Source organism: Mizuhopecten yessoensis, unplaced genomic scaffold, assembly GCF_002113885.1.
Source record: "Mizuhopecten yessoensis strain PY_sf001 unplaced genomic scaffold, ASM211388v2 scaffold7147, whole genome shotgun sequence".
Classification (NCBI taxonomy): Eukaryota; Metazoa; Mollusca; class Bivalvia; order Pectinida; family Pectinidae; genus Mizuhopecten; species Mizuhopecten yessoensis.
In genome coordinates, this window is record NW_018406904.1 from 104,965 (window position 1) to 118,879 (window position 13,915).

Below are 13,915 nucleotides of genomic sequence, written 5' to 3' on the forward strand. Positions count from 1 at the left end.
ACATGTCGCTAACGGTATCTCACTCCTTGCTAGTTGTGAAGTGAAATGTCGCTAATGGCATATCAGTGCGGTATGGTTAGGGTCATAGCAACATGAAAATTTCCTGATGACATTAAGAATGCATCGTTTGCTCATTATACACTTTTCCATTTGAATGCAGGAAGGAATAGTTGGGAGACTATATTACAGAGCTTCCGACAGAAGAAGAGGAGAACGAAGGTGAGCTTTAACATGACATGGACACAACATTTTGCTTATTTCATTTATCCGAGATTTCGTCATATAACCTGCTTAGTTGCGTTTGCATTGGATTTCACACGATTAAGTTATAATCTACAAAATTATGTGGTTTTTTTTATCAAATATGTACAAAATTGCAGAGAGAGTACGATGAAATGTGTAAGATGGCAGCGACAAAGAGGAGGATTGAATGGAAGAGGGAGAATGCAGCGAGGAAGAAAGGAGGGAAAGGGGAGAGCAAGGCGATAAAGAGGGTTACAGAGGAGGTAAGCTTTGTGCCTTCTAGGATATTTACCGTATTTGTGCTAAAGGAACGGAGGAGGAAAGCTTTGTGCCTTCTAGGATATTTACTGTATTTGTGCTCATCAATAAGGTTCACCCAAATCCAATAATAAAATGACTATTTTGTTTTCAGATTTTAAACGAGGTATTACTAGAGCTGGCGAAGGAGGTGGTAATCGAAGAGAAAGGCTTAAGTAAGTTTACTTAAGTATGACTAAACCAGATGCAGAGTTCTTGACATGACACATGAGGAAGGCGAAGTTGGGGTAGGATAGAGATAGCATCTGGTGCCATCCACCTAGTACTAAACAAATGTTATAGTCCTTAAATGTTGATCACCTAGTTTCATGTTTATAGAATCTTTGGCTAGTATGGTCCTTTATAAGTTCTTTTAACAGAAATTGAGCAAGAGGCAGAAAAAGAAAGAGTGGGTGAGTAAGAAAAAGGGGGAGGAAGAAGAGAAGGAGAAAAAAAGAGTAAGGAAAGTGGAGAAAGAAAAGCGGAGGAGGAGCGTTATAAAATATTTGGACGTGTTCTCCACTGTCCGTTTGTGCTAGATTTCTGTTAAAATAACTTAACCACGTAGTTAGGATGCATCAGATTTATTCGTTATGTATGATAAAGATACAATACAAATCAAAGTGAAATTATGTACACTTAAACAGTACTTCTGACCGCTGATCAATATAAGTCAAATACTTGGTAGCGTGAATTAATATACAGCAAGTCAAAAGCGATCACCCAAAATACAATGAGCTGGCCTTTAATGTAATCTACATTACAGAGAGTCTGAGTATTACATAAAGTCTTACTAGCTGAACATCATATAGATAGAAACAACAACTTATCGTTAACAGCCAAATGAATAGCTTAACGCTTATATTATTTATGTAAACCCTATGTAATGAAAGTTTTCCTGTTCACCGAAATCACGGCCGATACAGGTTATCAGACAATTATTTATAATAAATCCTACTTTCATAAATATTTAAATTTTCCTGTGACAATCTTATTCAAGATCCGACACAAGTTATAACATAAACCGTTATTTAACTAATAAAATGCTAAACGCCACTTCTAAGGTTATTTGACAGTCTGTTCACATTACGTGACTAAATCTGTATACAAAGATAGTGATCTGAAATATATGATAAAACTAAACTAATGTTATTTTCCGTGACAACTCAGGACCATTGTAACAGTTATAGGAAAAATACACTAACAAAATCTAACTGTTAAAAAGCATACCTTCTAACTCGAGTTGTCTCCCCTGACCCATTCTCAGACTCAGCTCCAACTGACACATCGCCTTTTATAGTGACATTCGCTGCAACGCCATATAATATCAACGTTCATACAGGCAACACAAAAGAACAATATTTACACAATATAATCCCTGAAATATTACTATAATTTTACAATATCTTATATAGTTTCCATCAATATAAATAGGCTAAGATATAGTACGAACGAACCGGAAGCGACCCGCAGTCAAAGTAAACAACTTTAACGGACATGTTTGCGAGGGAAAATGCACAACATAAATTACCGACATAACGCTTACAAGTCACCAGCCGCGAAGATATGACTTCTGTCCTAGAATATGGATATATAACGTGAATACAGATAAGTTTCTAGAACATACAATAGGATAATGGAACGAATATCCATTTCCACTTGTATAAAGTTACACAGTGAATACTTTTACAACAAGGAGGAGGATGAGAGAAGAGAAGGAGGAGCCGGACCAAAAGAGGATGATGAGAAAGGAAAGGAAAGAGAGGAAAAAGGTAATCATTGATATCATCTGGTAAGTTTCCGCAGGACAACAAAAATGTTCAATCTGTTATTATATGCATTGTGGCAAAAGATCTTAAAAAAGTAATAAAGAACAACATATTTATATCGAGTTGAGCATCGACTTATTTCGGTCCTTAAAATTGGATCACACTCACAGATTATCGACCTGTCAAATCGATATATTGTGATCCAAATTTTAGGACCGAAATGAATGCGTATTTTGTACAGTACCATCACAAAAGTGACACATACATTCGCATCCTATTCAACAATATCATAAGCAAGCCAAACAGAAGAACAGCGAACATCCATCGGGGGAATTCACCTACAAAGTCCGGGGACCCCCTTGGGCCAGGAAAATAACAAGAATACCAATCAAAATCCAGAGCCAATGAGTGGAGAGGATGAAGCTCAAAGAAAAATTCAACGACATATTGTAAATAACCAGACTAACACCTCGAATTCAGAAAGAAATGTTGTGTTTAATAATTTAAAATGCGTCTACACAGATGCAAATCAATTAAAAAATAAACTTTCAGAACTAACCTTGCGAGTAAACCAGATAAAACCTGAAATTATTGGAATCACAGAGGTAAAGCCCAAGATCAGAACATTGAATATGAAAACACAAGAATTTGCAATAGAGGGCAACACAGATTATACTATGTTTGAGAAAAACATTGACAACAAAATTGGAAGGGGTATGCTGCTTTACTTACACAAATTGCTTCTTGCGAAGGAAATCATTTTAAAAACAACATTCCAAGAAAACATCTTTGTTGAAATAACTTTAAATGCACAAAAACATTACTAATTGGCCTGATATACAGATCAGACAGCGGAACTGAGGAAAACAATAATAACCTGAGAAGCTTGTTAAACGAAGTTTGCAGTTTAGGATACTCCCACTTACTTATTATGGGAGATTTTAACTACCCCGACATCAATTGGGAAACGTGGAATACCAAAGGCGATAGCACTGAAACACAAGAATACAAATTTGTTCAATGTGTACAGGACAATTACCTTTCACAAATAAACGAACAACCAACAAGATGGCGAGGGAAAGATACACCCCATATTTTGGATTTAATTATTACAGATGAGGAGAATTTTGTTTCGTCGATAGAATATCAAAGAGTGACCACAAGGTACTACTTCTAGATGTTAAATGTAAAACTTCTGTAACAGGTAAAAACACAACAAAAATATGCTACAACAAGGCAGACTACGAACAAATTAACAACGAAATTATGAATATTGATTGGAAAAGTGAAATGAAAGAACAAAACACCACCAATGAAAAATGGTCAATATTCAGGAACAAAATACAAGAAATAATAAATAAATCTGTACCAACAAAGACCATCAAACCCCACAAAAATAGCAAGCACACATTTCCAGTGGACCAAGAAACACTCGAAAAAATTAGAAAGAAACATGCTTTGTCGAAAAAAGTGGCGGCCACAAATGACCCAGAAGTGAAACCGCAATACTACAAGGTTCGAAACCAGGTTAAAAAGCTGACTCGGAAACTACGAAAGGATTATGAGCAGACACTGGCAACAAAGGCAAAATCGGACCCAAAATGATCTGGAAATATATTAACTCAAAATCAAAGTCAAAAGTGGAAATTGGAGATCTATATGAAAATCCGAAAGACAATAAATCAAACAAAGTCACCACGGACAAAGAGAAAGCTGATATACTAGCCAACTTCTTCCAGAGCGTGTTTGTACAAGAGGATGGAGGGGAAACCCCTACCTTACCAACAAAGGAAACCCAAAGTGATATGCCATGGCTTAAAATAGACAGTGAAAAAGTTATCAAGGTATTACAAAACTTAAAATCGAACAAATCGCCGGGATTGGACAATATGCACCCCGAGTTCCTAAAGAACTCTGCAGTTGCAGTGGCGCACCCACTCGTAATTATTTTCAACCAAACACTCGAAACAGGGAATATTCCAGATGAATGGAAACATGCTCGTGTGTGCGCAATCCACAAAAAAAGGAGACAAAAGTGTCGTGGAAATTACAGACCAGTCAGCCTGACATCAGTCGTATGCAAGGTATTGGAAACAATTGTGCGAGAACACATCAACAAATTTATGAGAGCAAACAATTGCAAAACAATACGGTTTTATATCGGGAAGATCAACATCATTGCAGCTGTTGGAGGTATTGGACAAATGGACTGATGCGATGGATAAGGGATTTGGAGTGGACTGTATATACATGGATTATCAAAAAGCTTTTGATACTGTTCCACACAGACGTTTAATAAACAAGTTACACTCATACAATATCTCAGATCAAACGATTAAGTCGATAGCAAGTTTTCTAAGCGGACGTAAACAACAGGTATCAGTAAAGGAAGTACATTCAGAATGGACTGATGTTGCATCAGGAATTCCCAAGGGATCAGTGCTCGGACCTCTACTATTCGTCATATTTGTAACTGATCTGCCAAATGTAACAAACTCGGACATGTACTTGTTCGCAGATGATACCAAGATATTTAAAATAATAACAAAGAAAGAGGACGAATACGCACTTCAGAAGGACCTGGACACCATGGGGACCTGGAGCAACACTTGGCTACTAAGGATGCACCCGGAAAAATGCAAACATATGCACGTCGGGCGATCTACAAAAACCAGGAAGGAACAACGGGATCGTATCAATTACTTGGGAACAATCTACAAACAACAGACAAGGAAAAAGATATTGGCGTTACTGTAGACTCGGAATTGAGTTTTGAAAACACTATCAGCGAAAAAGTAAAAAAGGCAAACCAAATTTTCGGACTGTTAAAAAGAACTTTTAATTTTATTAATTATACCACCTTTCTCCCGTTATACACATGTTTAGTAAGATCACAACTTGACTATGCTAGTTCTGTTTGGGCACCGTATAAAGCAAAAGATATTGATAGAGTGGAAGCCGTGCAGCGCAGAGCAACTAGGAGTTTACCGGGGATGAAAAACTTAACATACCAAGAAAGACTACAAAAGCTGGAACTCCCAACACTATCATACAGAAGGGCTAGAGGGGATATGATTGAACTATATAAGATAATAAGCGGAATATACGACAGGGAATCCTGTAATTTTATTAAACTTTGGAAGGATGTAACAACGCGTCACAGCAGTAGGAGGAATTAAATTCCCGCAACAATTCAAAACTACACTAAGGAAAAACAGCTTTGGTATTAGAACTGTAAAAATGTGGAACGGTCTTCCCGAGGATGTTGTATCGGCACCTAATATAAACACTTTCAAGAATAGACTGGACAAAATATGGAAAAATCAGGAAATACTTTATAATTAAAAGGCAACCATAGATGGAAGTGAACTCTAATATTTAAACATGAGAACATATTACATGTATAATAGAGTCCGGTGTAGAGGAACATATTGTTCCTGTACTGGAAAATAACTATAACTATAACTATACCCAAGTGAGACGATATAAATCACTTGACATACGAGTCAATGATGTTCATAATTTAGTAATGGAATGAAGGGTTCCCTACGTAAAAATGTTCAATATGCTATTCTATGCATTGTGGCAAAAGATCTTAAAAAAGTAATAAAGAAAAACAAATTTATATAGAGTTGAGCAAAAAAACTTATTTCGGTCCTTAAAATTGGCTAACAGATTATCGACTTGTCAAATCGATATATTGTGATTTAAATTTTAGGACCGAAATAACTTAAACAGAAACAACCTACAGAATGCGTAATTTTAACAGTACCATCACAAAAGTGAACATGTTCATCAATATTATACCAAAGACAGAAATTGTGAAAAATTCGATATCATATATCAGGATATATGAGGAGATGGAGGTAAGTATTGAACAGGATATTAGTCTACTGTAAAGTTATGGTAGTATCTTGTAAAGCTGACTCCAACGAACGCAAATACCTCCTTTAAAACAACTGCCCTGGGGTATAATAACGATAAATTTTGGTCAGAGAATAATACTAAATACAAATAGTAGATGAGAAACAAACTTTCACTTGATAGGTGGACGAGAAGGAGGTGGGGGTTGTGAAGAAGCAGGAGGAGATGGAGGTTGAGGTGGAAGAAGAAGAGAAGGGTAAGTATACAAGTAAAACGAAGAGCATAAAAAGATAAGGAACAGAACATGAAATAGCATAAGAATATTAAAACACCACATTTTGTTTCTTTAAATAAGAGGCGAATTAATGTTTTTTGCTGTATACATGTATATAGATACCAGAGTGAAAGAAAGCAAGGCAATACAGGAGGAGAGGGAGGGAGAACAGAAAGAGAGGGAGGGGGAGCAGGAAGAGAGGGAGGGAGAGCAGGAGGAGAGGAAGGGTGAGCAGGACGACTGGGAGGGAGAGCAGGACGACAGGGAGGAACACAGAAGGTAAGTAAGCATGTCCTTGTGATACATTAATTTAGGTTCAATCACACGTAAGGAACAGGAAATGAAATATTGTTACAGAAGGCATAATGATATTGATGATATTATATGTTAAAGGGGCTGGTCGGGGAAAAAAATACAAAATAAATGGGTCTAAATGCGTTCTCTGGCCTTCCAAAAGTTATACCACGGCAATATGATGGTCGAGTTCTGCTTGCAATGTCCAGTTTTGACCACTGAAATCTCGGGGAAGACCCGCGTAAATTTAGCGCAGATCTATTTATATATGTCACGTGGTTGTTTCGAAAATGAGGCAGTGAAGATAACAACAATAGCACGCCGCCATGTGCCATGTCGGACTCAAATAGCGGACAAGACAGCAATACTATACGTAAATAATTGTTTTCAAAGGTCATGTATGATGCATTGGTAGTATTCCTACCTATATGTTGTTGTTATATATAACGGTATTGATACCTCGTGCCTGTCATGACTTTTGCATGCATCTTTTTCTTTCGCCGCGATGTTTACATTTGGCCTTGTTGATGACGCGCGTGCGGTAAAATTACATCACTGATCTGGGTCAATTGAGAGTTTTAGATTGTCAGGTGACGATTTAGGATTTCTTTAATATAGTTATAATTTTTACTCTTAGGGAGTGAATTTCAGCAAAATTTGTATCGGTATATTTTATAAGAAGGTATTTTAAACATGGATGCCATTTTAGCAAATATGACATTTGTTCCCCGACCAGCCCCTTTAATAGAAAGCGAAGACGAATGGCAACCGAGCAGGAATGAAAATAGAGGCTTCAAGGAGGACGAGATAGAGGACGAGGATGGTGAGGAGGAAGAGGAGGAGGGAAGGAAAAGGAGGAAAATAGTTGAGGTATATTTTGTTTAAAAAATGCACAAACCGGCATGTCCTAAACATTTGATAGCTTGTTTAGTACGATTTACTAAAATTTTATTATATAAGTGTAGCTAACCTGATATAATATATATATCATGCTTCTAGTAAGGGATTAGAGTTACTTGAGCAAAATACTTATTTTCACTGTTTTGACATCAGACAGAAGAGGCAGGTGGGGAGGAGGATCAGGAGGTGGAGGGCAGGGGTAAAAAGGTCAGTAAAATCCTATTTGGATTCCAGTTTTACAATAATCGGCCTCGCTGTCAGGCTATGTAATTCTAAGTTCTATTTTTATTTGCTTGACCACGATCAGATCAGGACGAACAGCTTTTATGATGTTCCCCTGAAACAAGTAAGACCACACATCTGATGCTATAACTTACCTATTTCGGTCCTAAAATTTGGATCACAAATTATCGGCCTCAGATGGCAAATTTCATAAAGAAAGCAATATTCTAGCTTTTCGCTTAACAGGTTTACCCGATTTACCAGTGCATTATAGAGCACTGCACTAAGGAGGTGAGTTATCTCCCCCGTCATCTGCGACAAGTAAGTCTTCAAGTGTTTTTTGGGCAATTAATTGAATTGATCGCGAAGCTCGTCACGTTTCATGCTGAGGATTAACTCCGGTTTACACTCGTCAGCGTATAATCTATGCTTACATTTCGTCGTCAGAATATTTCCATGTTTACAATTCCCAAACTGTATTTTTATAAGTAAAATAACTTTCTTTTTTATTTCTGCATTGTAGTTCCCCCAGATGACGAAGGCCGAGGCGGAAAACCACATTCATGTCCTCCGGAATCCCCGTCAATATACTAAACTGGACTGTCCGGAGGCTGAATGTGGTTTAACCATCGTCCGCCTTGACCTTCACCTCATCCGCCAGCACCAGATGATCCGGGGCTCACCTCAGTTGCTGTCAGCGATGACAGCTGGGAACCTGTTCGAAAGGGCTGAGGTGAGAACCACTTTCCTCGACCAGGCCCTGGACGATTATATGTAAGTAAAGACTCCACATTGAGATATAATGTAAAGATATTCGTGTCATAAGTCACGAAAAGTATGCAAAGACAGGGTGTGCCTAATTCAACTTTTCCTTCATTTGCCATTTTACAGGGTCGCAGAGAAAGACCGGTAGAGTCGCGAAAAAAAGTTTCAAATGAAATATAAAGAGCAGTGCTTGCGAAAATTGTTACAATATGGATGAACTATTTTGAGTTATACGAAATGTTCATAATATATACATAGTATAATATTAAAGAACAACAAAATAATATCGAGTTGAGCATCAACGAATTTCGGTCCTTAAAATTGGCTCACAGAATATCGACCTGTCAAGTCGATATATTGTGATCCAAGTTTTAGGACCGAAAATAACTTAAACATGAACAACCTACAAAATGCGTTCTTTTTATAGTATCATCACAAAAGTGAACACGAAGTTTATTTGCATCATGTTCATCAATATTATACCAAGTGAGACGACATAAATCACTTGACATACGAGTCAATGATATTGATCATTTTGTATTAGAATGAAGGGTTCCCTATGTAAAACTGTTCAATATGCTATTCTATGCATTGGGGCAAAAGATCTTTTAAAAATAATAAGGAACAACAAATTTATATCGAGTTGAGCATCAGCCTTTTTCGGTCCTAAAAATTGGCTCACAGATTATCGACCTGTCGAGTCGATATATTGTGAGCCAAATTTTAGGACCGAAAATAACAGAATGTGTAATTTTTACAGTATTAGAATGAAGGTGTCAATTCATTACAGGAACAAGTGCAAGGACCGGCTAACTGGCCGCAAGCTGAACGACACGACCACGGCTAGTCATTCAACTGCGGTCAGGGCGTTCATGCCCAATGGTCTCAGCAGGGACACTCTTAAAGCGGTGGAGACCATTGGGTCGAAGGGAGCACTGGTAGATCTCATGCTACTGATGTGAGGTAAGCTTCTTTTCATTCAACATCAATCCGAATGATCACCTATGGTAAGGAAGGTAGTCCAGCAACAACGACTTTATAAAACTGACCAGGTTTTGAGTACAGCCCGATGTTTAAAAAAATGCATGTATGACAATTATAAGAATCATGTATGGAATATTAGGTTCGTATTTTACATGTACACTGTCAGGTTTATTCACTTTTTTCCCTTACTTTCAGACTGAAACCTGAAACAGTCAAGGTCTACCTGTGCTCCTTGGGGAATTTTGTAGAGTTCCTGTCTGGGTCCTTCAAGTGGCAGCCCCAGTTGAAGGTCCAGGTAGGGTTCCTTCAAACTCTGCGAAATTCCCTGCGCCTAATTGCCCGGACTGGAGGATGACGTTCATCGTGCGGCGGTGCAGAAGTAAGTTTAGTTAACGGTAATCAGGTAACATTTCAAATGAAAGGCTGCTTCATTGATGTGACATACAAAGAAATATGACATGCTGCTTGCTTTAAGTGACAAATTAAGAAACATACGATCGTGTAAATTCCTATATATTGATGCACTTTTTACCTGGCCTATTTTATATGGACCATTAGGTGGCAAATTTCAAAACGAATGGACTTTTTTCAAACATGAAAATTTCACACTTACCTTTTTTCCTTTCTTTGATAGAGGGCGTGAGGGAAAGGCGGGCCTGGACCTCACGCCTGATATGTTCGGGTCCTTCCTCACAGGTACCCGTCCGAAGAGGGTGCATGCCATCCTAGCTAAGGATGCACCTCTCAGCCGGATGGATAGCTGTGAGGCGAGGGACGGGCTGCTGGTTCAGCTGTTCACCACCAATGGGAAGCGGTCTGGAGATCTGGCCAACCTGGAGCGCAGTGACCTTCAGCGTGCCCAGACCGCTGGTCCGGAACCGACCGAGCTGAAGGTATAAAAACTGAACAATCTCATACATTTTAAGAACCCACTAAATTACCTTTGATGATATACGATTTTAAGTTATGCTAGCTCTTCTTAAATAACTTTTGCAAGAAAAGTAAACAACTCGAGTAAATGCAGAATGTGATTGCAATCATTTTTCCAAATATTGAACTACTTTTCTGTTCACAGATTTACGACCACAAAGAGGCTCGGTCGGGGAAGGAATGCCCATTGCTGGTGACAACGTCCCTCATTCAGGACCTGAGAGCATACGTGGCCAAGGGGAGCATTGACGGTGGGTTGGAGCAGATCTTCACCACCGACAAAGGCAAAAAGCTCTCCTCGACGGTGAGTGTTGACAAACCATGTTTAAAAAGCCTTTCTCTTTCTACCTTGCATATAAAACATATCGACCAAAGCATTTTTCATGAGAGTGGTTAGTAAGTTACAGGCAAAGGCTGCGCAATTTCTGATTTAGTTATCGTATGTATGTTACCCCAATTTGTGTCATGTAAAAAAACGCACTGCTTTGAAAGTAAAATCAGGTTCTGAGAAAGGGACCACAGTTTAATTCTTTTGTTTGTTTTCTAGACCATGGCCGTCAAGAGGGAGTGGCAGAAACATGCCATCAACATCGGGAAAGTCCTGCCCCCCCTCACGGCCACGTTATGCAGGAAGATGGCGGTCTCCCCGCTACGAGACGCTGGAGGAGACCGCCAGCAGCAGAGGGTGCTCGCCAAGCATATAGCCCACAACCCGAGGACGGCGGATATTATGATAGAGCGAGCCAGAAGAAGGAGAGAGTCGGCGTCTGGGAGAAAATCAACCAACTTTACAAGGTAAAATATCCACATTAAGTGATGCGGAGGGTCGTTTCTATCCTCTATATTGTAGCACTGAAACGTTGCTTCTGAAAAGAAATTAATGATGAATTTGCTTGTACCTGAAGAATTTTTTAAATACTACTTGTCATTGCAGGTGTCTAGCCAGCCCCCAAATAATGACCCCCCAGACGCTGACAGTGACCTCCCGTCTCCGCCGCCAAGAGCACCCTCTGAGTGCGACAGCGACGGCCCCGTTGTAAGTTTTGTAACGTTTCTATGAAATTAAGGCGATTTTGGGCAATCTAAATTTAAGGACTGATTTAAAAGAAAAGATTAACAATTGGAATCGATATTATGTGACCTGGTGGTCTAAAAAAATAAAATGTTTAGGTCCGAATTAAGGTCTGGCGAAATTGAAATATTATGCATTTCTCTATTTTACATCTGTATAATTATCCCAATTGTGGTTGTAGCCTCCTTCACCTGACCATCATCATAGGACGGGGTCATGTTTTTCGTGAACAGTCGCTGTCGCCTGCACCGCTGCACCACACAACTTAATTTATTTAACTTATTGTAATTTATTTGTATAAATGGATTTGTATATATTTATTTAATAACTATTTAACTTGTCTGTAGAAATGGTTTTGTATATATTTATTTAATAACTATATAACTTAGAAATGGTTTTGTATATATTATTTAATAACTATTAAATTTATTGTAATTTATCTGTAGAAATGGTTTTGTATATACTTATAATTGTAATTTTTGTATACTGATAATTTTGTAAAATAAAATAATTTTGATGATTTAGTTTAAATAAATGTTGTAAATATCTAATATACGTGGTTTCTTTGTGATTCATTAAGATGCTGGTAGGAGGTCGACAAATTTCGATACAAATTTAAGGACCGAAATTGAAAATTTTCTTTTCCATTGCCATCTTTTGAAGACAGATTGAGCAACAATTTTACTTGATATCTTTCACTACGCATTTGCCTTCAAAATCGTGCAGAAGTCGCTTGGCTATCGGCGATACTTTTCAGATAAATGATGCTCTCCCAAGGCAAAAACTCGGTCCTTAATTTTCGATCACAATTTTTCGACCTCAACTTTAAGCAAAGTCAGACAGCCGAAACAGAACACTTGACGAAGTGAAACATTGATTCTATAATTTTTTCATCAGCAGCACTCGATTTTCAGTATTAGATATGCTATCTTAACTTGATAGGAGCAGTACAGTCACAATTTTTCGACCTCAACTTTAGCATAGTAGGAGAAACTCAAACATAACACCAGACGTTGTTTTTCTTCTTTTCTTTTCATCAGCAGTGGTCGATGTGCACATTTTTAACGGCTAACATTAAACCCACTAAGACTGAGACATGAAATTGTTATCTAAATTTAAGGACCAAAGTTGGAAAAAATGACATTCGCAGCATATTCATCAATATTATTCGAATTCCAAAGCAAGACGATATAAATCACTTGACATACTAGTCAACGATATTGATAATTTTGTAATGGATTGAAGGTTTCACTATGTTAAAATGTTCAATATGCTATTCTATGCATTGTGGCAAAAGATCTTTCAAAAATAATAAAGAACAACAAATTTATAAATATCGAGTTGAGCAAAACAACTTATTTCGGTCCACAGATTATCGACCTGTCGGGTCGATATATTGTGATCCAAATTTTAGGACCGAAAATAACTTATACATGAACAACCTACAGAATGCGTAATGTTTACAGTACCATCACAAAAGTGAACATGGAGTTTATTTGCATCATACTCATCAATATTATACCAAAGTAAGACGATATAAATCACTTGACATACGAGTCAATGATGAGGGGCCGTCAGGCAACTGCAACTTCTTACCGCACTATGAAACCAAGTAAAATGATTTCCAAATCTGTGTTGAAACTTATTGAATCCCCTTAGCAGCAAGTATTCATCATCAGAAGTTAATTGCACACATGCCATTAATCAGAATTTAAATGTAGAATTATCTGTTGGCCTCTCGTCATTATTTATAGACACCAGGAACTATCTATAACCGGGGGCTGAACACCTTCCCTAAACCATGGGACAAACCTTTCTGTAAAAAGGAATATATATGAGACGAATATCCTATTTCAAATGTTTTCATAAAGTGTATAAAAAAGAGAACTTTTTGTGATTATTTTTACATTACGTCTTTGGCCACTTTTTTCTAGACCATGCATAGATATATATACATATATATATATATATATATGCATACTCTCTTTCCCACGTTCACTGTCTTAGTAAGTCATATAAGCCATCAGACACGATAAACATTTCTGGCAAAACCACTACGTATACATGTAGAATATGTGGCAGGTATGGAACGTGTTGAGATACTTGATAATTATATGTTTTTCAATACTTTACAGAGATTACAGTATACTTGCTTATGGAACATTTTATGGTGAGATTACTTTTCTTTAATCAGTTCCTTTCGTCCGTAGTTATCGGTAGCACGCCCCATTTTTATAACGTAAACAAAATACCCTTTTCCCGTTTTCAATGCGTATTCCGATTCTATCTGAAGTCGAAAAT

General features: G+C 37.7%; 2 protein-coding genes across 2 annotated transcripts; both read left to right on the forward strand.

Moving 5' to 3' along the window:
- Positions 1 to 404: 404 nt before the first annotated feature.
- LOC110453138 (protein MNN4-like) lies at positions 405 to 3,914 on the forward strand. Its single transcript, XM_021501985.1, has 4 exons — positions 405 to 506; positions 921 to 998; positions 2,237 to 2,312; positions 3,514 to 3,914. The coding sequence occupies exons 1-4, from the start codon at positions 405 to 407 to the stop codon at positions 3,912 to 3,914; spliced, it is 657 nt and encodes a 218-aa protein (XP_021357660.1).
- A 4,248-nt stretch (positions 3,915 to 8,162) lies between these two features.
- On the forward strand, positions 8,163 to 11,912 carry LOC110453180. Its single transcript, XM_021502031.1, has 9 exons — positions 8,163 to 8,184; positions 8,387 to 8,637; positions 9,419 to 9,591; positions 9,808 to 9,991; positions 10,247 to 10,505; positions 10,688 to 10,846; positions 11,090 to 11,337; positions 11,477 to 11,578; positions 11,796 to 11,912. The coding sequence occupies exons 5-9, from the start codon at positions 10,287 to 10,289 to the stop codon at positions 11,881 to 11,883; spliced, it is 816 nt and encodes a 271-aa protein (XP_021357706.1). The 5' UTR covers positions 8,163 to 8,184; positions 8,387 to 8,637; positions 9,419 to 9,591; positions 9,808 to 9,991; positions 10,247 to 10,286; the 3' UTR covers positions 11,884 to 11,912.
- The last annotated feature ends 2,003 nt before the right edge of the window (positions 11,913 to 13,915 follow it).

Excerpts from the sequence above, each read along its gene's own strand:
- LOC110453180 (XM_021502031.1), top strand. The coding sequence starts at position 10,287 with ATGTTCGGGTCCTTCCTCACAGGTACCCGTCCGAAGAGGGTGCATGCC. Across the intron at positions 10,847-11,089 it reads GCAAAAAGCTCTCCTCGACG|ACCATGGCCGTCAAGAGGGA; the intron begins GTGAGTGTTGAC and ends TTTGTTTTCTAG. Across the intron at positions 11,579-11,795 it reads GCGACAGCGACGGCCCCGTT|CCTCCTTCACCTGACCATCA; the intron begins GTAAGTTTTGTA and ends TTGTGGTTGTAG.
- LOC110453138 (XM_021501985.1), top strand. The coding sequence starts at position 405 with ATGGCAGCGACAAAGAGGAGGATTGAATGGAAGAGGGAGAATGCAGCG. Across the intron at positions 507-920 it reads TAAAGAGGGTTACAGAGGAG|AAATTGAGCAAGAGGCAGAA; the intron begins GTAAGCTTTGTG and ends TTCTTTTAACAG. Across the intron at positions 2,313-3,513 it reads AAAGGAAAGAGAGGAAAAAG|GTAAAAACACAACAAAAATA; the intron begins GTAATCATTGAT and ends CTTCTGTAACAG.